The sequence below is a fragment of the Oncorhynchus masou genome, chromosome 10 (assembly GCF_036934945.1).
Source record: "Oncorhynchus masou masou isolate Uvic2021 chromosome 10, UVic_Omas_1.1, whole genome shotgun sequence".
In the NCBI taxonomy this organism is placed as follows: Eukaryota; Metazoa; Chordata; class Actinopteri; order Salmoniformes; family Salmonidae; genus Oncorhynchus; species Oncorhynchus masou.
The window spans coordinates 37,984,306-38,007,296 of record NC_088221.1 but is presented as its reverse complement, the minus strand read 5'-3'; the positions used below and the strand labels follow the sequence as shown (position 1 = coordinate 38,007,296).

Genomic DNA, 22,991 nt, shown 5'->3' with positions numbered 1-22,991 from the left:
CCACTCACCTCTCTCCACTCATCACTCACTCTCTCAGCTCAAACACTGTCATACAGGAGGGAAGACTGACTGCAACTACCAATGTGTGAGAAAATGACAACACACGAAATACTATAGAAGGGTTTTAAGCACAGGGTAGTTGTTCTGATGAGTCTTACTCACAGACATGGATAGAGACCATGGGCAGCAGGAGTCTTAGTTGTTTCCTAATAGTCTAATCAATCTGGTCTTCTAGGTAGACTTTATGTGTGTCTGTTGCAGCTAGAAGAGGATAGCATTTCATATGTTGATTTTTGCCTAGTTGGTGATGAAAGAGGTATCTGACCTTGGTTGCGTGTTTTTGTGTGTGTGTGTTTTCCCATCTAGTGAGTGGAGCCTGGTCCTGTTGGTCGTCCTGGTCTCAGTGTTCGGTACCCTGTGGTGGAGGGCACTATCAGCGTACCCGCTCCTGTAACAACCCCAGCCCTGTCAACGGAGGAGATATCTGTATTGGCCTACACACTGAGGAAGCGCTGTGCAACACACACACCTGTGACGGTAAGGCAAAGACACACACACATCCATCAGAGTCTCAGGCTTTCCTGTTCTTTACATGAATGAATGAATTACATTTTGTTTCTGTGTCAAATTGCCAGTTGGCGGCCCATCCCTTATGGTATTAATTGACAAATAAACAAACATTACAATAATTCACTGTGGTAATTAAATCATAATTCTTCTTCTGGTGTTCTCTGCATTGTGCATTGCATAAAGACTGGAAAAATGTAAGGTAAAAATCACTACATAATTGTAACAAACACACTGTATATAAACACATACACACTGAATATATATACACATACACACTGTATATATAGGTATACACATACACACTGTATATATACATATACACACATACAGTTAAAGTCGGAAGTTTACATACACCTTATCTGTAACGGTTCTCGTCTGTCGAAGGAGAAGCAGACCAAAATGCAGCGTGGTGGTTATTCATGTTCTTTAATGAAAGGGAACTCAACATGAAATAACTAACAACACAAAACGACAAACGGAACGTGGAAACCTATACAGCCTATCTGTTAACACAAACACAGAGACAGGAACAATCACCCACGAAATACTCAAAGAATATGGCCACAATAAACCCATGTCACACCCCGGCCTGACCAAATAAATAAAGACAAACACAATATACTACGACCAGGGCGTGACAGAAACCCCCCCCCTAAGGTCGGACTTAACGCACACCAAAACCATAGGGGAGGGTCTGGGTGGGCGTCTGTCCATGGTGGCGGCTCCGGCGCAGGACGTGGACCCCACTCTATCAATGTCTTAGTCCCTCTTCCTCGCGTCCTTGGATAGTCCACACTCGCTGCCAACCATGGCCTAGTAGTCCTCACCCAGAACCCCACTGGACTGAGGGGCAGCTCGGGACTGAGGGGAAGCTCGGGACTGAGGGGAAGCTCGGGACTGAGGGGAAGCTCAGCACTGAGGGGAAGCTCAGCACTGATGGGAAGCTCAGCACTGAGAGGAAGCCCAGCACTGAGAGGAAGCTCAGCACTGAGAGGAAGCTCAGGCAGGTAGTTGGATCCGGCAGATCCTGGCTGGCTGTCGGTTCTGACAGATCCTGGCTGACTGGCGGATCTGGAAGAACCTGGCTGACTGGCGGATCTGGAAGAGTCTGGCAGACTGGCGGATCTGGAAGAGTCTGGTTGACTGGAGGATCTGGAAGAGTCTGGCTGACTGGCAGATCTGGAAGAGTCTGGCTGACTGGCGGATCCTGGCTAACTGGTGGATCTGGAAGAGTCTGGCTGACTGGCAGATCTGGAAGAGTCTGGCTGACTGGCAGATCTGGAAGAGTCTGGCTGACTGGCGGATCTGGAAGAGTCTGGCTGACTGGCGGATCTGGAAGAGTCTGGCTGACTGGCGGATCTGGAAGATTCTGGCTGACTGGCGGATCCATGCTGACTGGCAGCTCTGGCTGCTCCATGCTGACTGGCGGCTCTGGCTGCTCCATGCAGACTGGCAGCTCTGGCTGCTCCATGCAGACTGGCAGCTCTGGCTGCTCCATGCAGACTGACAGCTCTGGCTGCGCTAAACAGGCAGTAGACTCCGGCAGCGCTGTAGAGGCGGAAGGCTCTGGCAGCGCTAAACAGGCGGGAGACTCCAGCAGCGCAGGAGTGGAGGAAGGCTCTGGCTGCGCTGAACAGGCGGGAGACTCCGGCAGCGCTGTAGAGGAGGAAGGCTCTGGCTGCGCTGAACAGGTGGGAGACTCCGGCAGCGCAGGAGAGGAGGAAGGCTCGGGCAGCGATGAACAGGCGGGAGACTCCGACAGCGCAGGAGAGGAGGAAAGCTCCAGCAGCGCTGGAGATGTGAGGCGCACTGTAGGCCTGATGTGTGGTGCTTGCACTGGTGGTACTGGGCCGAGGACACGCACAGGAAGCCTGGTGCGGGGAGCTGCCCCCGGAGGGCTGGTGTGTGGAGGTGGCACAGGATGGGCAAGACTGTGAAGGCGTACTGGAGATCTTGAGAGCAGTGCTGGCACAGGACGTGCAAGGCAAGGGAGGTGCATAGGAGGCCTGGTGCGTGAGGCTGGCACCATCTTCACCAGCCGACTAACACGCACCTCAGGACGAGTATGGAGCGCTGACCCAGGTGCCATCAAATCCCCGACACGCTCCGTCGGGTGAATTCCATGCTTAAAGCACCAACACAGCAACTCCCTCATTTCTCTCTCCTCCAATTTCCCCATTAACTGGTTCAGTCTCTGCTTTGCTCACCTCCAACACCGGCTCTGGTTCTGGTCTCCTCCTTGGCTCCTCACGATAAACAGGGAGAGTTGGCTCAGGTCTGACTCCTGACTCTGCCACACTCTCCCTGAGCCCCCCCCAAGAAATTTTTTGGGCTGACTCTCTGGCTTCCATTCGCGTCGCCTTGCTGCCTCCTCATACCGGCGCCTCTCCGCTTTCGTCGCCTCCAGTTCTTCTTTCGGGCGGCGATATTCTCCAGGCTGAGCCCCGGGTCCTTCTCCGTCCAATTCGTCCTCCCATGTCCATTCCTCTCTTTGTTGCTCCTGCTGTTGCTGTTGCCTGTTACCACGCCGCTTGGTCCTGTTGTGGTGGGTGATTCTGTAACGGTTCTCGTCTGTCGAAGGAGAAGCGGACCAAAATGCAGCGTGGTGGTTATTCATGTTCTTTAATGAAAGGGAACTCAACATGAAATAACTAACAACACAAAACGACAAACGGAACGTGGAAACCTATACAACCTATCTGGGGAACACAAACACAGAGACAGGAACAATCACCCACAAAATACTCAAAGAATATGTCTGCCTAAATATGGTTCCCAATCAGAGACAACGATAAACACCTGCCTCTGATTGAGAACCACTCAAGACAGCCATAGACTATGCTAGATACCCCCACTAAGCCACACACCCAACACCTAACAACACCCGAAGACAAAACACACCACAATAAACCCATGTCACACCCCGGCCTGACCAAATAAATAAAGACAAACACAACATACTACGACCAGGGCATGACATTATCCAAATATATTTTAACTCAGTTTCTCAATTCCTCACATTTAATCCAAGTAAAAATGTCCTGTCTTAGGTCCGTTACCACTTTATTTTAAGAATGTGAAATGTCAGAATAATAGTAGAGAGAAAGATTTATTTCCTCTTTAATTTCTTTCATCACATTCCCAGTGGGTCAGAAGTTTACAAACACTCAATTAGTATCCGGTAGCATTGCCTTTAAATTGTTTAACTTAGGTCAAACATTTCGAGTAGCCTTCCACAAGCTTCCCACAATAAGTTGGGTGAATTTTGGCCCATTCCTCCTGACAGAGCTGGTGTAACTGAATCAGGTTTGTAGGCCTCCTTGCTCGCACACTTTTTCAGTTCTGCCCACAAATTTTCTATAGGATTGAGGTCAGGGCTTTGTGATGGCCACTCCAATACCTTGACTTTGTTGTCCTTAAGCCATTTTGCGACGACTTTGGAAGTATGCTTGGGGTCATTGTCCATTTGAAAACCCCATTTGCAACCAATTTTCTTCAATATATCCACAAAATGTTCCTACCTCATGATGCCATCTATTTTGTGAAGTGCACCAGTCCATCCTGCAGCAAAGCACTCCCACAACATGATGCTGCCACCCCCACAACATGATGCTGTCACCCCCGTGCTTCACGGTTGGGATGGTGTTCTTTGCTTGCAAGCCTCCCCATTTTTCCTCCAAACATAATGATGGCCATTATGGCCAAACAGTTCAATTTTTGTTTCAACAGACTAGAGAACATTTCTTCAAAAAGTACAATCTTCGTCCCCGTGTGCAGTTGTAAACCGTAGTCTGGCTTTTTCATGATGGTTTTGGAGCAGTGGCTTCTTCCTTGCTGAGCGGCCATTCAGGTTATGTCGATATAGGACTCGTTTTACTGTGGATATAGATATCTTTGTACCTGTTCCCTCCAGCATCTTCACGAGGTCCTTTGCTGTTGTTCTGGGATTTATTTGCACTTTTCGCACCAAAATACGCTCATCTCTAGGAGAACGTGTCTCCTTCCTGAGCGGTATGACGGCTGCATGGTCCCATGGTGTTTATACTTGCGTACTATTGTTTGTACAGATGAACGTGGTACCTTCAGGCGTTTGGAAATTGCTCCCAAGGATGATATTTTTTTTCTTATACCATGGCTGATTTCTTTAGATTTTCACATGATGTCAAGCAAAGAGGCACTGAGTTTGAAGGTAGGCCTTGAAATACATCCACAGGTACACCTCCAATTGACTCAAATGATGTCACTTAGCCTATCAGAAGCTTCTAAAGCCATGACATCATTTTCTGGAATTTTCCAAGCTGTTTAAAGGCACAGTCAACTTAGTGTATGTAAACTTCTGACTCACTGGAATTGTGATACAGTGAATTATAAGTGAAATAATCTGTCTGTGAACAATTGTTGGAACAATGACTTGTGTGATGCACAAAGTAGATGTCTTAACCGACTTGCCAAAACTACAGTTTGTTAGCGAGAAATTTGTGGAGTAGTTGAAAAACGAGTTTAATTGAATCCAACCTAAGTGTATGTAAACTTCCGACTTCAACTGTACATACATACATAACATATACAGATAAATAAATACAGAAAAAAAATAAGAAGGCATTTGAACCCAGTCTGGCACACATACCATTTACCACATAGAAGCTAAACATTGTTTTTTACAATTTCATTATAGGTAGCACTTTTTCTTTTATTCCAGGCTTTATATAAATATTCCGCAATCAGAAGTACACAATGGACAAAAAACTATTCAGTTTCTCCTCATCACTCAGCCACATAATACCAGGGTATATCTGGTGGTATGTCTCCTCATCACTCAGCCACATAATGCCAGGGTATATCTGGTGGTATGTCTCCTCATCACTCAGCCACATAATGCCACGGTATATCTGGTGGTCTGTCTCCTCGCCACTCAGCCACATAATGCCAGGGTATATCTGGTGGTCTGTCTCCTCAGCCACATAATGCCAGGGTATATCTGGTGGTATGTCTCCTCGTCACTCAACCACATAATACCAGGGTATATCTGGTGGTATGTCTCCTCATCACTCAGCCACATAATGCCAGGGTATATCTGGTGGTATGTCTCCTCGTCACTCAACCACATAATACCATGGTATATCTGGTGGTATGTCTCCTCATCACTCAGCCACATAATGCCAGGGTATATCTGGTGGTCTGTCTCCTCGCCACTCAGCCACATAATGCCAGGATATATCTGGTGGTCTGTCTCCTCAGCCACATAATGCCAGGGTATATCTGGTGGTATGTCTCCTCGTCACTCAACCACATAATACCAGGGTATATCTGGTGGTATGTCTCCTCATCACTCAGCCACATAATGCCAGGGTATATCTGGTGGTATGTCTCCTCATCACTCAGCCACATAATGCCAGGGTATATCTGGTGGTATGTCTCCTCATCACTCAGCCACATAATGCCAGGGTATATCTGGTGGTATGTCTCCTCATCACTCAGCCACATAATGCCATGGTATATCTGGTGGTCTGTCTCCTCGCCACTCAGCCACATAATGCCAGGATATATCTGGTGGTCTGTCCTCCTCAGCCACATAATGCCAGGGTATATCTGGTGGTATGTCTCCTCACTCAGCCACATAATACCAGGGTATATCTGGTGGTATGTCTCCTCATCACTCAGCCACATAATGCCAGGTATATCTGGTGGTCTGTCTCCTCATCACTCAGCCACATAATGCCAGGGTATATCTGGTGGTATGTCTCCTCATCACTCAGCCACATAATGCCAGGGTATATCTGGTGGTATGTCTCCTCGTCACTCAGCCACATAATGCCAGGGTATATCTGGTGGTATGTCTCCTCGTCACTCAGCCACATAATGCCAGGGTATATCTGCTGGTTTGTCTCCTCGTCACTCAGCCACATAATGCCAGGGTATATCTGGTGGTCTGTCTCCTCATCACTCAGCCACATAATGCCAGGGTATATCTGGTGGTATGTCTCCTCATCACTCAGCCACATAATGCCAGGGTATATCTGGTGGTCTGTCTCCTCAGCCACATAATGCCAGGGTATATCTGGTGGTATGTCTCCTCATCACTCAGCCACATAATGCCAGGGTATATCTGGTGGTATGTCTCCTCGTCACTCAGCCACATAATGCCAGGGTATATCTGGTGGTCTGTCTCCTCATCACTCAGCCACATAATGCCAGGGTATATCTGGTGGTCTGTCTCCTCATCACTCAGCCACATAATGCCAGGGTATATCTGGTGGTCTGTCTCCTCATCACTCAGCCACATAATGCCACGGTATATCTGGTGGTATGTCTCCTCATCACTCAGCCACATAATGCCAGGGTATATCTGGTGGTATGTCTCCTCATCACTCAGCCACATAATGCCAGGGTATATCTGGTGGTCTGTCTCCTCAGCCACATAATGCCAGGGTATATCTGGTGGTATGTCTCCTCATCACTCAGCCACATAATGCCAGGGTATATCTGGTGGTATGTCTCCTCGGTAATGCCAGGGTATATCTGGTGGTATGTCTCCTCATCACTCAGCCACATAATGCCAGGGTATATCTGGTGGTTTGTCTCCTCATCACTCAGCCACATAATGCCAGGGTATATCTGGTGGTCTGTCTCCTCATCACTCAGCCACATAATGCCACGGTATATCTGGTGGTATGTCTCCTCATCACTCAGCCACATAATGCCAGGGTATATCTGGTGGTATGTCTCCTCATCACTCAGCCACATAATGCCAGGGTATATCTGGTGGTCTGTCTCCTCATCACTCAGCCACATAATGCCAGGGTATATCTGGTGGTATCACTCAGCCACATAATACCATGGTATATCTGGTGGTATGTCTCCTCATCACTCAGCCACATAATGCCAGGGTATATCTGGTGGTCTGTCTCCTCGTCACTCAGCCACATAATGCCAGGGTATATCTGGTGGTATGTCTCCTCATCACTCAGCCACATAATGCCAGGGTATATCTGGTGGTATGTCTCCTCATCACTCAGCCACATAACGCCATGGTATATCTGGTGGTCTGTCTCCTCATCACTCAGCCACATAATGCCAGGGTATATCTGGTGGTATGTCTCCTCATCACTCAGCCACATAACGCCATGGTATATCTGGTGGTATGTCTCCTCATCACTCAGCCACAAAATACCAGGGTATATCTGGTGGTCTGTCTCCTCATCACTCAGCCACATAATGCCAGGGTATATCTGGTGGTATGTCTCCTCATCACTCAGCCACATAACGCCATGGTATATCTGGTGGTATGTCTCCTCATCACTCAGCCACATAACGCCATGGTATATCTGGTGGTATGTCTCCTCATCACTCAGCCACATAATGCCATGGTATATCTGGTGGTATGTCTCCTCATCACTCAGCCACATAATGCCAGGGTATATCTGGTGGTCTGTCTCCTCATCACTCAGCCACATAATACCATGGTATATCTGGTGGTATGTCTCCTCATCACTCAGCCACATAATGCCAGGGTATATCTGGTGGTATGTCTCCACATCAGTCAACCACATAATGCCATGGTATATCTGGTGGTATGTCTCCTCATCACTCAGCCACATAACGCCATGGTATATCTGGTGGTATGTCTCCTCATCACTCAGCCACATAATGCCAGGGTATATCTGGTGGTCTGTCTCCTCATCACTCAGCCACATAATACCATGGTATATCTGGTGGTATGTCTCCTCATCACTCAGCCACATAATGCCAGGGTATATCTGGTGGTATGTCTCCACATCAGTCAACCACATAATGCCATGGTATATCTGGTGGTATGTCTCCTCATCACTCAGCCACATAACGCCATGGTATATCTGGTGTGCTTTCTGGAATACGAACAGTTGCATATCGTGGTAGGAAGGGCAATAGAGGATCAAATTAGTTTAATGTTCTATTTCTTAGTGGTCACAATAGTTGCATAGTCTTTCCTAATCAATGCATTGCAAGCCTATCGTGATAATTTCTCACTGATCAATACTGTGCCTGTCAGCACCTTGTTATGTCACTCCAGAGAGGGGTGTGAAAGAGGTGCATATTGGGAAACGGTGTTCCCATGCCTATTCCCTGCTGTGCTGGGAGGCAGCCCAATTGTGTCTGATAGTATACCTTGTTGCCCAATAATGTGTGACGATGTGACATGTATACTGTCTATCTAACCAGGCCCTCTGCTCTGTGTAGTGTCTCTGTTTCCTATAGGACTCTGTAATATGTATGAGTGTGAGCCAGCTGTAGCTAATCCTGGACTGGGTAGAAAGTTACACTCAGACATTCCTCTGAATAAGCCCACAGCCTTAATGAGAGACAAGACTAAATCTAATCTCCTGTCTAAAGAGTTTGTCTGATTCCTATCCTAATCCATTCTTTATTTTCCAGCAAACTGGCCAGTGTCACTATTTATTGTGTTCCTGCTGCGGCGTCCAGTGTGTGTGTGTCTGTGTGTTTACGTGATTAACTATACTTGCGGGGACCAGAAGTCCCCACAAGAATAGTAAATGAAAACATTTTTACCAACTGGGGACATTTTGTTGGTCCCCACAAGGTCAAATGCTATTTCTAGGGGGTTCAGAGTAAGGTTAGAATTAGTGTTAGGGTTATAATTAGGTTTAGGTTAGGAGCTAGGGTTAGTGTTAGGGTTAAGTTTTCCGTTTGAGGTTAAGGTTAGGGTTAGAGTACGGACTGAGTTTGAGTGTGTGTGTGTGTGTGTGTGTGTGTGTGTGTGTGTGTGTGTGTGTGTGTGTGTGTGTGTGTGTGTGTGTGTGTGTGTGTGTGTGTGTGTGTGTGTGTGTGTGTGTGTGTGTGTGTGTGTGTGTGTGTGTGTGTGTCTCTGGCAAACTGTCATTCATATTTAATTAGACCAGCTGTCAGTCAGTCAGTGGGAACTGAGGAGTTATCCCTGATGGTAATTAAAGACAAGGAGGGAATTGGTTTCTGTCTTTTACTTGGCCTGCGTCCCAAATGGCTATTCACTATTCCCTGTTCAAAATATATAGGGTAGTCTTCCTGGGAGGCACAGCGGTCAAAAGCACAGCACCGCAGTGCTGAGGCACCACTACACCCTGGGATTCGATCTGCAAGCTGACTCCGGTTGTCAGTCGAACTGTGGATCCTCTGACACATTGGTGCGGCTGACACTCGGGTTAAGAGAGCAGGGTGATAAGAAGTAGGAGGCCAGGTGAGTCATGTTTCAGAGGACGCATGACTCCACCTTTGCCTCTCCCGAGCCCAATGAGGAGTTTCAGAGATGAGCCAAGGGACCTAAATTCAGGGAGAAAATGCTTGTGGCCATATCACCCTGAACACGCCTGTTCAGGGTCAGTCCTGGTTAGTACTGGGACTTGAGACCACCTGGGAATACCAGGTGCCGTAAGCCTCAAAATATAACAAATATATAGGAAACAGGGTGCCATTTGGGATGCAAACAACCCTTTTCATTTGGTTAATGTTCTCTTTTAATGTAGGGCTAACACTTCCCATTAGCTAGCTAGTTAGCTGTCTGTGTGTCTGTCTGTGTGTCTGTGTGTCTGTGTGTCTGTGTGTCTGTGTGTCTGTCTGTCTGTCTGTCTGTCTGTGTCTGTCTCTGTCTGTCTGTGTGTCTGTCTGTCTGTCTGTCTGTCTGTCTGTCTGTCTGTCTGTCTGTCTGTCTGTCTCTGTCTGTCTCTGTCTGTCTGTCTGTGTGTCTCTGTGTCTGTCTGTGTGTGTGCGTGTGTTCACCTTCATGTGTGTGCCCCTGCTTGTGTCCACAGTTTGCCATGCTAATGTCTTGTCCTCATCTGTCTCCTGCTTCCACAGTTTGCCATACATTTCCCGACAGTCAGGACATTGGTCATCTAGTCCCTATAGATACAGTGAACCTCCAATTAGCCGAAAGACCTTGTGTCTGTCAGTCCCAGGCCTATCTGATGGCCTTGTCAGAGATGGCTTGATTAAATAGATTGTGCTAACTAATGAAGGACAGGAGGGTGTGTGTGTGTGTGTGTCCATATTAGTACAGCCTCAAGAGTCACAAGGACACCAACTCCCTGTGATGCTGTCCTAATATGGATGCTGTACCGTGAGGGTTGTGTTGTGTTGTTCTATGTAGACTGGTGTGGGGAGATCAGAGAGCACGAGGAGCAGCTTCGGCAGCCTGTGACTGAAAGGCTGACTGATAGGAGAGGTAAACAAAATGGCAGCCATCATTCATTGGGTGAATGGCTTTTGGCATCATGGGTTGGAAATGCGGGAGAGGGGGAGAGGGTTCTGGGAGAGGGTCTTTCCTGTTTACTGTACACAGGCGCCTGTCGCCTGGGAAACATGGCTAACACTTGGCTCTTGAGGAAAACATCTTGGCTATGCACTAAACAAACTATGGGTTTGCTTTCTCCAAACAGTTTACCTCACAACCACTTGGGTCTGTTTGTATATGGCTAGGGTTGTTAGGGTTGTTTGTGGCTGTGCTGTGGTGGGGCTAGTTTGTTTGTTTTCATGCGCTTGGGTGGTCAAGTTGGGTTACAGGCATTTTAAGAATGCAGCGGTTATCTCAACTCAGAGTGAATCTTTGGTCATTTGTCTGTGTACTGACGTTTGTGTGTGTGTGCGCAGGCGGCTGGATGGCCTGGTCTCTGTGGTCAGCATGTGATGACGTAGGGCTGCAGGTACGCAGCCGGGTCTGTGGGGCTCAAGGCTCCGCCCCCTGTGTGGGAAACAGCACTGAGCACAGGGACTGCAACGAGATTCCAGGTGAGCCATACACACTTTCATCATATATGTCATCATCATCGTCACCACCAACATCATCATCATAACCGTTATCATTTTCATCATCATCACCATTGTTCATAATCATCACTATCATCATTATCATAACCATTATCATGATCATCATCCTGATCATCGCCATCGTTCATAATCATCAATATCATTATCATAACCGTTATCATGATCATCATCATCACCATTTAATTTGTATTATTTTTTCCACCTTTATTTAACCAGGTGGGCCAGTTGAGAACAAGTTCTCATTTACAACTGTGACATGGCCAAGATAAAGCAAAGCAGTGCGACACAAACAACACAGAGTTACACATGGAATAAACAAACGTACATTCAATCACACAATAGAAAAGTCTATATACTGTACAGTGTGCAAATGAAGTAAGATTAGGGAGGTAAGGCAATAAATAGGCCATAGTGGAGAATAGGCCATAGTGGTGGGCAGGTGCAGGCAGCGATTGGTTGAAGAGCATGCATTTAGTTTTACTTGCATTTAAGAGCAGTTGGAGGCCACGGAAGGAGAGTTGTATGGCATTGAAGTGCATCTGGAGGTTTGTTAACACAGTGTACAAAGAAGGGCCAGAAGTATACAGAATGGTGTCGTCTGCATAGAGGTGGATCAGAGAATCACCAGCAGCAAGAGCGACATCATTAATGTATACAGAGAAAAGAGTCGGCCCGAGAATTGAACCCTATGGCACCCCATAGAGACTGCCAGAAGTCCGGACAACAGGCTCTCCGATTTGACACACTGAACTCTGTCTGATAAGTAGTTGGTGAACCAGGCGAAGTAGTCATTTGAGGAACCAAGGTTGTTGAGTCTGCCGATAAGAATGGGGGGATAATCACTCTGAGGTAATAACCACTCTGAGATAATAACCACTCTGAGATAATAATCACTCTGAGATAATAATCACTCTGAGATAATAACCACTCTGAGATAATAACCACTCTGAGATAATAACCACTCTGAGATAATAACCACTCTGAGATAATAATCACTCTGAGATAATAATCACTCTGAGATAATAATCACTCTGAGATAATAACCACTCTGAGATAATAACCACTCTGAGATAATAACCACTCTGAGATAATAATCACTCTGAGATAATAACCACTCTGAGATAATAATCACTCTGAGATAATAATCACTCTGAGATAATAATCACTCTGAGATAATAACCACTCTGAGATAATAACCACTCTGAGATAATAACCACTCTGAGATAATAATCACTCTGAGATAATAACCACTCTGAGATAATAACCACTCTGAGATAATAATCACTCTGAGGTAATAACCATTCTGAGATAATAACCACTCTGAGATAATAACCACTCTGAGATAATAACCACTCTGAGGTAATAATCACTCTGAGATAATAATCACTCTGAGATAATAATCACTCTGAGATAATAACCACTCTGAGTTAATAACCACTCTGAGATAATAACCACTCTGAGATAATAATCACTCTGAGATAATAACCACTCTGAGATAATAACCACTCTGAGATAATAACCACTCTGAGATAATAACCACTCTGAGATAATAACCACTCTGAGATAATAATCACTCTGATAATAATCACTCTGAGATAATAATCACTCTGAGATAATAACCACTCTGAGATAATAACCACTCTGAGATAATAATCACTCTGAGATAATAACCACTCTGAGATAATAATCACTCTGAGATAATAACCACTCTGAGATAATAAATAACCACTCTGAGATAATAATCACTCTGAGATAATAACCACTCTGAGATAATAACCACTCTGAGATAATAACCACTCTGAGATAATAACCACTCTGAGATAATAATCACTCTGAGATAATAATCACTCTGAGATAATAACCACTCTGAGATAATAACCACTCTGAGATAATAATCACTCTGAGATAATAACCACTCTGAGATAATAACCACTCTGAGATAATAACCACTCTGAGATAATAATCACTCTGAGATAATAACCACTCTGAGATAATAACCACTCTGAGATAATAATCACTCTGAGGTAAAAAATTACTCTGAGATAATAACCACTCTGAGATAATAATCACTCTGAGATAATAACCACTCTGAGATAATAACCACTCTGAGATAATAATCACTCTGAGATAATAATCACTCTGAGGTAATAACCACTCTGAGATAATAACCACTCTGAGATAATAACCACTCTGAGATAATAATCACTCTGAGATAATAACCACTCTGAGATAATAACCACTCTGAGATAATAACTCTGAGATAATAATCACTCTGAGATAATAATCACTCTGAGATAATAACCACTCTGAGATAATAATCACTCTGAGATAATAACCTCTGACTCTGAGATAATAATCACTCTGAGATAATAACCACTCTGAGATAATAACCACTCTGAGATAATAACCACTCTGAGATAATAATCACACTCTGAGATAATAACCACTCTGAGGTAATAATCACTCTGAGATAATAATCACTCTGAGATAATAATCACTCTGAGATAATAACCACTCTGAGATAATAATCACTCTGAGATAATAACCACTCTGAGGTAATAACCACTCTGAGATAATAACCACTCTGAGATAATAACCACTCTGAGATAATAACCACTCTGAGATAATAACCACTTTGAGATAATAATCACTCTGAGATAAGACGCATCATACACATAGGGACAGTTTCTTGGACACAGATTGACAGAGTCGAAAGCCTTGGCCAGGTCGATGAATACGGCTGCTCAGTATTGTCTTTTATCAATGGCGGTTATGATATCATTTAGGGCCTTGAGCGTGGCTGAGGTGCACCCATGACCAGCTCGGAAACCAGATCGCATAGCAAAGAAGATACGGTGGGATTCCAAATGGTCGGTGATCTGTTTGTTAACCACCATTCATAATCATCGCTAACATCATTATCATAACCGTTATCATGAACATCATTATCACCATCGTTCATAATCATCACTATCATCATTATCATAACATTTATGACCATCATCAATGACATCGTTCATAATCATCACTATCATCATTATCATAACTGTTACCATCACCATCCTCGTCATCACCTCCACCATTATCATAATCACTCTGAGATAATAACCACTCTGAGATAAGACGCGTCATACACATAGGGACAGTTTCGCGGACACAGATTAAGTCTAATACAATACAAAAAAGCATGTATATTCTCTATTGAAAGTGTTTTTTAGTCCATCCATGACAAGACTTAATCCGTGTCCGGGAACCTCCCCCCCGCTGCTACTTGTATGGACATTTTTTATTTATTATTATTGTTTAATTCACACCTGCAATGTTGGAGCTCGGAGCTTAAGTATTTCACTGTACACTACAACTACATCTGTGACCCTGTGCATGTGGCTAAGTCAAACATCTAATCAAATTTCCCCCACCAGAATAAGATCTTTTATCTTAATTTGTGCTAATGAAGTCTACGTAAATCAGGCTTCTTAGAGTGCTCCTCTGATGAGGACCTTGTTTCCTTTCTTTGACTTTTAACAGAGTAATGGTCTTTCTGTCCCTGGCTACCAGAGACAAGACAGATGCAATTAGCATCCCAAAAAGGCACCCTATACAGTGCACTACTTTTACCCAGAGCCCTATAGACGGGTAAGCGGTCAACATCATGAAAATGATGCGTGCGCCTCAAAGGCCGAGTGTTGTTATGGTTCTGGGTGGCCAGATAGCTAGCAACAATGACAAGAAACGGACATGTGGGACAAGAGCTCATTGTGTAACTGTATTTGTGTTTTCAATAAACATTGGAAACCAAATATAGTTGACTTGCTATCAACAATCTAATCCCACCATTTCTAAACAACCAACCCGTGTATGTGTCCTGGTCATGAGTGTCCAACTATATAGGGAATAGGGTACCGTTTGGGCCGCGGCCCAAATCACATCTAATTTCATTGCAATTTCGGAGGAGGCGTTGGAAATCGTAAGGTCACTGGGATGGTGTGTGACACTCGCTCAGCCGAAATTGCCCCAAAATGTAATCATAGGATGGCCACATCTCAATTAAAAACACACACCCTCCTCTTCCCCCCTCTCCCTCCTGATGAATTACTTTAAGTGTCGGTTAAACATCATAGAAGCTAGTCTACACAACAATCCCAAATGTCTGAAGTTTTCATTTGTGTTTCATGACGTATGTTTCTTTGTGTGTACTGTGTACTGTATACTGTGTGTACTGTTCTGCAAGTACCATCTACCAGTTCAAATCACTCTGAACTCTTGGATGGTTTCCGGTTATTTCTGTGCATGGTGAGAATGTGCATGTGCTGGTAGCTGACTGTTTGTCTGTCTCTGCATGTCTGTCTGTGTGTGTGTTGTGTTGCAGTGATTCTCCCTGCGTCTGGCTTTGATAAGGACCAGCAATGCAGAGGTAAGTGGATTAACAACCACCTACAGTAGGTGTGAATGCGTGTGTGTGTGTGTATGTGTGTGTGTGTTCCATGAATCCTTTCATTCAGTCAGCAGGAGGTAATAGGAGCGCTGTAGGTACACCCCCCCCCCTCTCCTCTTCCCCTCCTCTACTTTAATCTACCTTTAGGGGGGATGCTATCATGTTTGTTTTGAAACCATGGCGATGCTGCACAAGTCTTTGAACCAATCATCAGAAGTGGAATATGCATGAGGGGGGATGGCCATTATAATAAGGTGTAGGAACCATGCTGGGAAGGGTAATGGTTTCAAGGCTGTGCCGCCATTCCATTGGACAGCTTCCAGGTTTGACAGCAGGAGCACTGAGGAGGAGGAGCTTGATTCCCTTGAATGAACCACCATTTTACTAGCCTGGTCCCCAATATGTTTGTGCTGTCTTGACAACTCCCGAGGTCATTGTCACTAAGAGTTGGCAAGACAGCACAAACAGATATGTGACCAGGCTACCACTTTTCTGCAATACAATATGTGAAGGAGGATGAGGAAAGAAAGAAAGAGTTATGATGAGAGAACGAAAGCGACAGATAACAGACACCGATAATTGAACTAGACATCATGACTGACCTCCTCTCATCTGTCTGCTTTGTTGTTTTTGTGCAGCATTCACCACTCTGCACCTGATAGCCACAGGCGTGTCTTGTTTCCTGGGGGCGGGCCTTCTGTCCTTCCTGGTCTATGTGTACTGCCAGCACTTCCACAAGCCCTCGCAGGAGTCTGCCGTCATACACCCAACCACACCCAACCACCTCAACTACAAGGGCAACACCACACCAAAGAACGAGAAGTACACGCCCATGGAGTTCAAGGTATTGTCACAGGTACAGTATACAAGGGTTGTCACTCATGTGGATAGATACACACACAGACATGCATATACACACACAACAGGCCTGACTCCTCTGCATGCAGACACACATGCATAGACACACACATCCACTGTTGTTTTATTAACCTTGTGAGGACACACAATTGATTCCCATTCCAAATCCTAGTTTTCCTAACCCTGACCCTAACCTTAACCCCAAAACTTAACTTTAACCCTAAACCTAACCTTTAACTCCTAAACCTAATTCTAACCCTAACCCTAAACCCCCTGAAAATTGCCTTTTTCTTTGTGGGGGCTTGCAAAATGTCCCCAGTTGGTCAGAAAATGTTCAGTTTACTGGGACTTCTGTTCTCCACAAGTGTAATTAAACATGTCCACACACACACACACAGACAAACATATACACACACAGACATATACACACACAGACATATACACACACAGACATATACACACACAGACATATACACACACAGACATATACACACACAGACAAACATGTACACACAGAGACAAACATGTACACACACAGACATATACACACAGACATGCACAATTGTCTGCGTAGCAAAGAGATGCTGTAACACCAGCCATTCATATGGCTTTGAGAAGATTTTCCTTATGTTTAGGGATCTTTCATTATATGAGGATGAGTAATAGTGAGAGCTCAGGACTCTTATCTGTCTTCACCTGGTTTCCTTACTCCATGGTGTCTTGTGTCTCTGCCTCAGTCCTTATTATTGGACCCCGTTGGGCTGTTATAGCAACTGACTCCCGCTGCATCTATAATGCTGAACCATCATCTCTTGAGAAAGCATCAGCCAAAGCATTGAGGTTGGCTCAGCTATATTAAATTCAATAATAAATGTAAAGTCAAGCTGCACCTGCCAGCCCCACCTTTCCTCACTCTTGGACCTAACACCTGCGTGTGCCTATAAGCCACCTTCCGACCCCATCGATCCGTCCCACCGTGGTATTGCCCTTCATACGTACGTCAGGGTTTAGCCTTAGGACCAAGGTCATGATCCACCTAGTATACATAGTTCCATATTATTTTCCCCCTAATTAGTCAAGTACTGTGCTAGGACAGTCTATCTCAGATGATGGTTGTTGCTTCTCAGAAGGACACCTGATTGTTTTTCTAAAGCTGCCAGCCGCCAGCTGGGTGAGTGATGTGTTGTGGTGCAGTAGTTGAGGCTGGGTTCTAATACCTGGCACTGATGATCAGAGCCATACAGTGAGAGCAGAGGCTTAATAGAATAAGTATGGCTAGGCAGGTTTCATACCACAGGTAGCTAGCTAACTATTAGCCTGGCATCTTAACTGATTTTGCTATGTTTAACCCTGTGAGCACAGCATTCAGTCTGGTTTAACCAGGTTAGCTAGCTAGAGCCACTCACTCAACCTGAGAACTACTGCGGTTATCATTGGTCTTTCTTCACAGGCCCTCACCGCCCTCCTCCAGGGCGTTTCAAAATGGCCGACGTTGTTGTGCATTTCACTGATTCTGGAACCCAATTACAGAGCAGGGACCAGAGCTGTTAAGATACATTACATTACTGAGCAGCCCTCCGTAGTGTTCCCTCCGTCGGCTTGTTGTGGCTTCTAGCCTCCGCAACCTGCCTGTAAAGTGCAAGTGCATTACATTAAGGGTGAGTCCCAAATGACACCCCATTGCCCATATAGTGCACTACTTTCCAAATGGGCCCTGGTCAAATGTAGTGCACTATAAAGGTAAAAGGGTTCCATTTTGAATGTATACTACAGTAAAAATGTATGTTGTGCTGTTTCCTCATTTAGAAGGACCTACTGTAATTTATTCATCCCTCTCATATTTGTTAATTGATTATGCTTGATTTATGGCTGATAAATCACATTTTGTTGAAGTTTTCTACCTTGCTTAAAGATGCACTTCCAGTACCCAGCACTGTAGCCCACTTTTCAACTTGTAAGAGTATAATATATGGATATTGCTCCTGTCTGAGTCATTGGTAAACTAAACCATCTGTTATGGTACTGTTATGAAACTCTTATGTCACTGTTATGCCTGTTTTCTCTACTCTTCCCACCTCACCCAGACATACACTAACAGTATGTTACACTTTACTGAACAGTACGTACCTTTTACACCCTCCAGTGTTTTCTGTCTAAGTTTGTAGCCACTGTCATCTGTTATGATTGTCTTCTCTCCACTTCCAGACTCTGAACAAGAACAACCTGCTCCCAGACGAGAGGTCTAACTTCTACCCCACGCCCCTGCAGCAAACTAACGTTTACACTACCACCTACTACCCCACAGCGCTGGGCAAATTCGACTACAACAGGCCTGACTCCTCCCCTTCCCCTTGCAGGACCTATAACCACAGCTGAGACACACACCCCAAGGACCCCAGCTCCACCTACCTACCCAGACTGAACTCCACCCCCATCGCCATGGTGACAAATGCCATGGTGACTGAACACAACCTAAGACCTGGATCTCATTTTTGCTCTCCTTTCCTTTATCCCATGGTATCGCCAAAATGGTGGGGTGTGTGTCTGTAAGGGTATACCTGGAACGTACTATCAGCACTCTGTAGGGGTGGATACAGTATGGATACTGATGCCTCCCCTAGACTCACTAACTAGAGCCAGGAACCTGATCCTGGTACTGGACATCACAGTGTCAACGTAGTGCTTTGATGGAGAGCTGAATGATGAACTCCATAAGACACTATAAGCTACAGTATGGATTTGGACAATGACTTATCCCTGTGGAACTTGACAACCTGATCGCCTTACTGTGGGTGTTGTGCTATTCAGAGAGGCTAGAGGTGGCCTTAAGAGATACTCAAAATGGCCACATCTTCTCCTCTCTGGTCTGTCTGGTCACCTCAATGAATGAGTCTCTATGACACCAACATCCCCTCTGTCTGCAGCTTTTATCCCCATTCTAAACTCAGAATTCTCCCAGCAACAAGTTACCGGGAACATCCCAACCGGCGCATATCCTGGTGTCTGTCCTTGTTTCAGTGCGGTGGTTGCAAATCATGAGGAAACCAAAAAAATTACTCAATTCAAGAGATCAGGAGGCCAATATCAGTTCTATTGTGTTTGGAGGTGGATGAATGAATGCACTCAGCTCACCTCATCACATGACATGAGGAGGACAAGAGCCTGGGACTTCAGCTCTGCCATGTTTTTGGGCGGTACTAGAGGACCAGGGGAACAGAGGCACATCCATGGATGGCAGCGTGTGATCCGTTATGGACAAAACACTACCTATATTGGTCCACACAGATACAGACATACTCATTGCTGGATAGACTCTAGTTTTAATGTGCTTATGTCCAAACAAGGCCCCACACATCAGGCTGCCTAGCTGTGTTATGTAATGTATAGGTAGGCTTCCCAGGGAACGATCTGAACATGGGATAGAGATCTGAGGTGTCTGACTGAGAGAGTTGGAATCAGTTAACGGGATACAGTTGGTACAGCTTTGGGTTGCCTCGGGTGCCTGTCTGTCTGTACAGAGGGGATCATGTGGGGTCAGATTATATAAAGACTTCTAGAAGGGAATTCCCTTGATTCTAGAATTAAATGGATGCATTCTACTGAGCACTGTACCGACCTACTACCGCTCAGTATGCAAAACTGGACTGCAACCGCATTTTGATATGATATCGTACAAGCTAGGATAATAAGCTAGTAGTGTGGCACCTTTTTTTAAAGTGGTTTTGTTATGAGGGAGGTTATTTGTTTAATGCTAGAGAGAGAGAGAACAGTAGTATAGGAGAAAAAGTTTTATTTCACAAATAATAGCTGATTCACTTTTTAGTTTCTCATCAGTTTCACATCACAAAATACATTATTTTTACATTTTTCAAAGCAGCTTAGTAGCCAATGTGTATCTGACATATTTTACAAATAAGAACAAAAAAATAAAACACAGATTCATGTAGAAGCAAATATAAGTCTGACTGTAACAAATATTAATGGATCCCTCTCTTAACGTTGCTAAATCATGCTTAGAAATACTGGTATGAGATTAATGTTTTGCTTGTATGTGTATGTTTGCTTGCTTCGTATGTGTATGCCTGTGAGCTTGAATGAGGAGAGGAACAGACAACTATGTATGTATTTTGTACAATGTAAATGTAATGCTTTATTACATATGACTGTATATGACGGGATCTGTAAAGGACTATGTGCATTTTTTCACACATTATGATGATGGCACTCCTGAAGTTCCGCTGGGTTTCTGTGTGTTCCACGTATAAGATGTTAATCAGTGTAAGTTTAAGGAGAGCTGCACGGTTCTCATGGGGAAGCTAGGATCATAAAGGAATTTGAGAAACACAACTGAGCTATATTTTCTTATTATGCCTGATGTTATGCTAATTCAGCAGCGATGCTTCTAGTTCCTCTCATAGAAATAGAAGGATTTTATTCTATCATTCTAATTCTATAGTTCCGCTATATGCACGAGAGCTCTATCTGTACATAAGAGACAGCCTTCGATCTGCAGACCATTAATGACATCTAAAGGTTAGTATAATGTAAATGTATATTATTGTATAGCTAACACTGTTTTTTGTTTTGTTTGTTTTGTTTGAAGCCTTATAGTTGTAAAAAAGTGCAGCAGCTATGTACACACCAACCATGGGGTTTGTAAGGGGACAGAGCTAGTCATTGTGACTGGTTGACTACGGCCTATACATCTTTTCCAGGGATGTATTCATTCCACCAATTCTGTTGCAAAATGTTTCGCAAACGGAATGAAACAAAGAGGGACGTACATGAATTTGTCCAAAAAAACCTCTTGTTTTTCTCTTTTAGCTTTCAGTTTGGGTCTGAAACGGTTTCCGTAATGAATACACAACAGCTGTTTTGTTACTTTGTGCAGATGTACAGTTTGGCTACATCTTGTGTAGTATCTTAGAGTAACAAAGACAGCCCGTCGTTTTAGAGGCACGTGTGCCAGTTTAATACAGAATCAATGTCACCACCACAACAAAACATTTATAATTAAAAGCCCTACCTTAATAAAACATGTAAAATAAGAACTTGATACAGCAAATATACAACAAAGAGTCATGTAAATTAGATAAAAGTAATTCTGCTGTTTAGAGGACTTAAAGTAACACTTCCATCCTGTGGTTTTCCTTTTTCCACACATGCCTCACCCACGTTTCTTGGGTTTGTAACTGGCTCCCCCTAAATGGTGACTCCCTCTAATTTGCTTCCCCTGGCCCTGTAGTCACTTTTGATTGGACAAGCTGGATGTCACATTGTGGAGCTCTGTCCCCTGATTGGCTCGGTGCCCTTCTATGCAACTGACCTGGTGGTACTGTTAGATATGTGACATAGACTGTAATCACTGCCTTTTAGACACTGTGAATTTTTTGGTACTCTATATTTTTGTATATTGTACATTATAAAGGATAATAAACCTTGATGCCAACATCACATGAGTCGTGTGTGTGTGTGTGTGTGTGTGTGTGTGTGTGTGTGTGTGTGTGTGTGTGTGTGTGTGTGTGTGTGTGTGTGTGTGTGTGTGTGTGTGTGTGTGTGTGTGTGTGTGTGTGTGTGTGTGTGTGTGTGTGTGTGTGTGTGTGTGTGTGTGTGTGTGTGTGTACTCCATCGCATCACCCTAGTGCAGCACCAGACGGAAAGCTCTCTTCCCGGTGCCAGCTAAGCAGTCAAGAAGAAGCCACATTGATCAGTGCCAGTGTCTAAATAAAGGATATAATCCTGCTGAAACAGAATATCTTGCCACCCAATGCCTCTGTAAGCAGATTACACTATATGTACAGGTTTCACCTGAGTGACAGCACATATCCATCCCTATCATTTTAGACCTACACTAACTAGACATTTCCCTTAAAGCTGAAAGTATCCATGTACTGGATGTAGCCTACAGTACTGTCCATGGCAGGCCTGACATTCATCTGATATGTCAGGAACTTCACCCCACTCATCCACAGAGAGAAAGTGAGTATAGCGCTGCTTCATCATTTGACTGGAGTGCTCTCCTGGCCCGGCTGTGCCTCTCCATTACCCAGAGAAGCTCAAGCAGCTGAGAGTGGCTTTATTGATGAATGCAGCGGTTGCATGAATTAATCACCCCTTATCTGCTGAGATGGCTGACTGGCATGGCCATGATAGAGTAATCATGGAGTGATGGGCAAGCTGGCTCACAGTTTTGGGGGTCACTATCCATCTACAGTAGTCTTGTCCTACGGACTAATGCTGCTGAGTACTGTCCTATAGGGATGGTTGGTGTGTGAGGTAACTATGATGATGATGAGGGTACGAGTCAGTGTCCTCTTGGCTGCAGAGCTGC

At 44.6% G+C, this 22,991-nt stretch overlaps 1 protein-coding gene across 13 annotated transcripts in view; it reads left to right on the top strand.

Moving 5' to 3' along the window:
* Positions 1 to 22,111, top strand: part of LOC135547586 (semaphorin-5B-like) — a 294,439-nt gene extending 272,328 nt beyond the window's left edge. For 9 of the 13 annotated variants that reach the window (XM_064976720.1, XM_064976713.1, XM_064976715.1 and 6 more), the window contains 6 exons: positions 367 to 537; positions 10,691 to 10,765; positions 11,191 to 11,328; positions 15,737 to 15,781; positions 16,441 to 16,658; positions 18,866 to 22,111. In XM_064976720.1, coding sequence (XP_064832792.1) covers positions 367 to 537; positions 10,691 to 10,765; positions 11,191 to 11,328; positions 15,737 to 15,781; positions 16,441 to 16,658; positions 18,866 to 19,036 — 818 coding nt within the window. In that variant the 3' untranslated portion in view covers positions 19,037 to 22,111. The remainder of the gene's footprint in view (positions 1 to 366; positions 538 to 10,690; positions 10,766 to 11,190; positions 11,329 to 15,736; positions 15,782 to 16,440; positions 16,659 to 18,865) is intronic. The other 4 variants (XM_064976722.1, XM_064976725.1, XM_064976724.1 and 1 more) reach the window with 4 other exon arrangements.
* Positions 22,112 to 22,991: the final 880 nt, after the last annotated feature.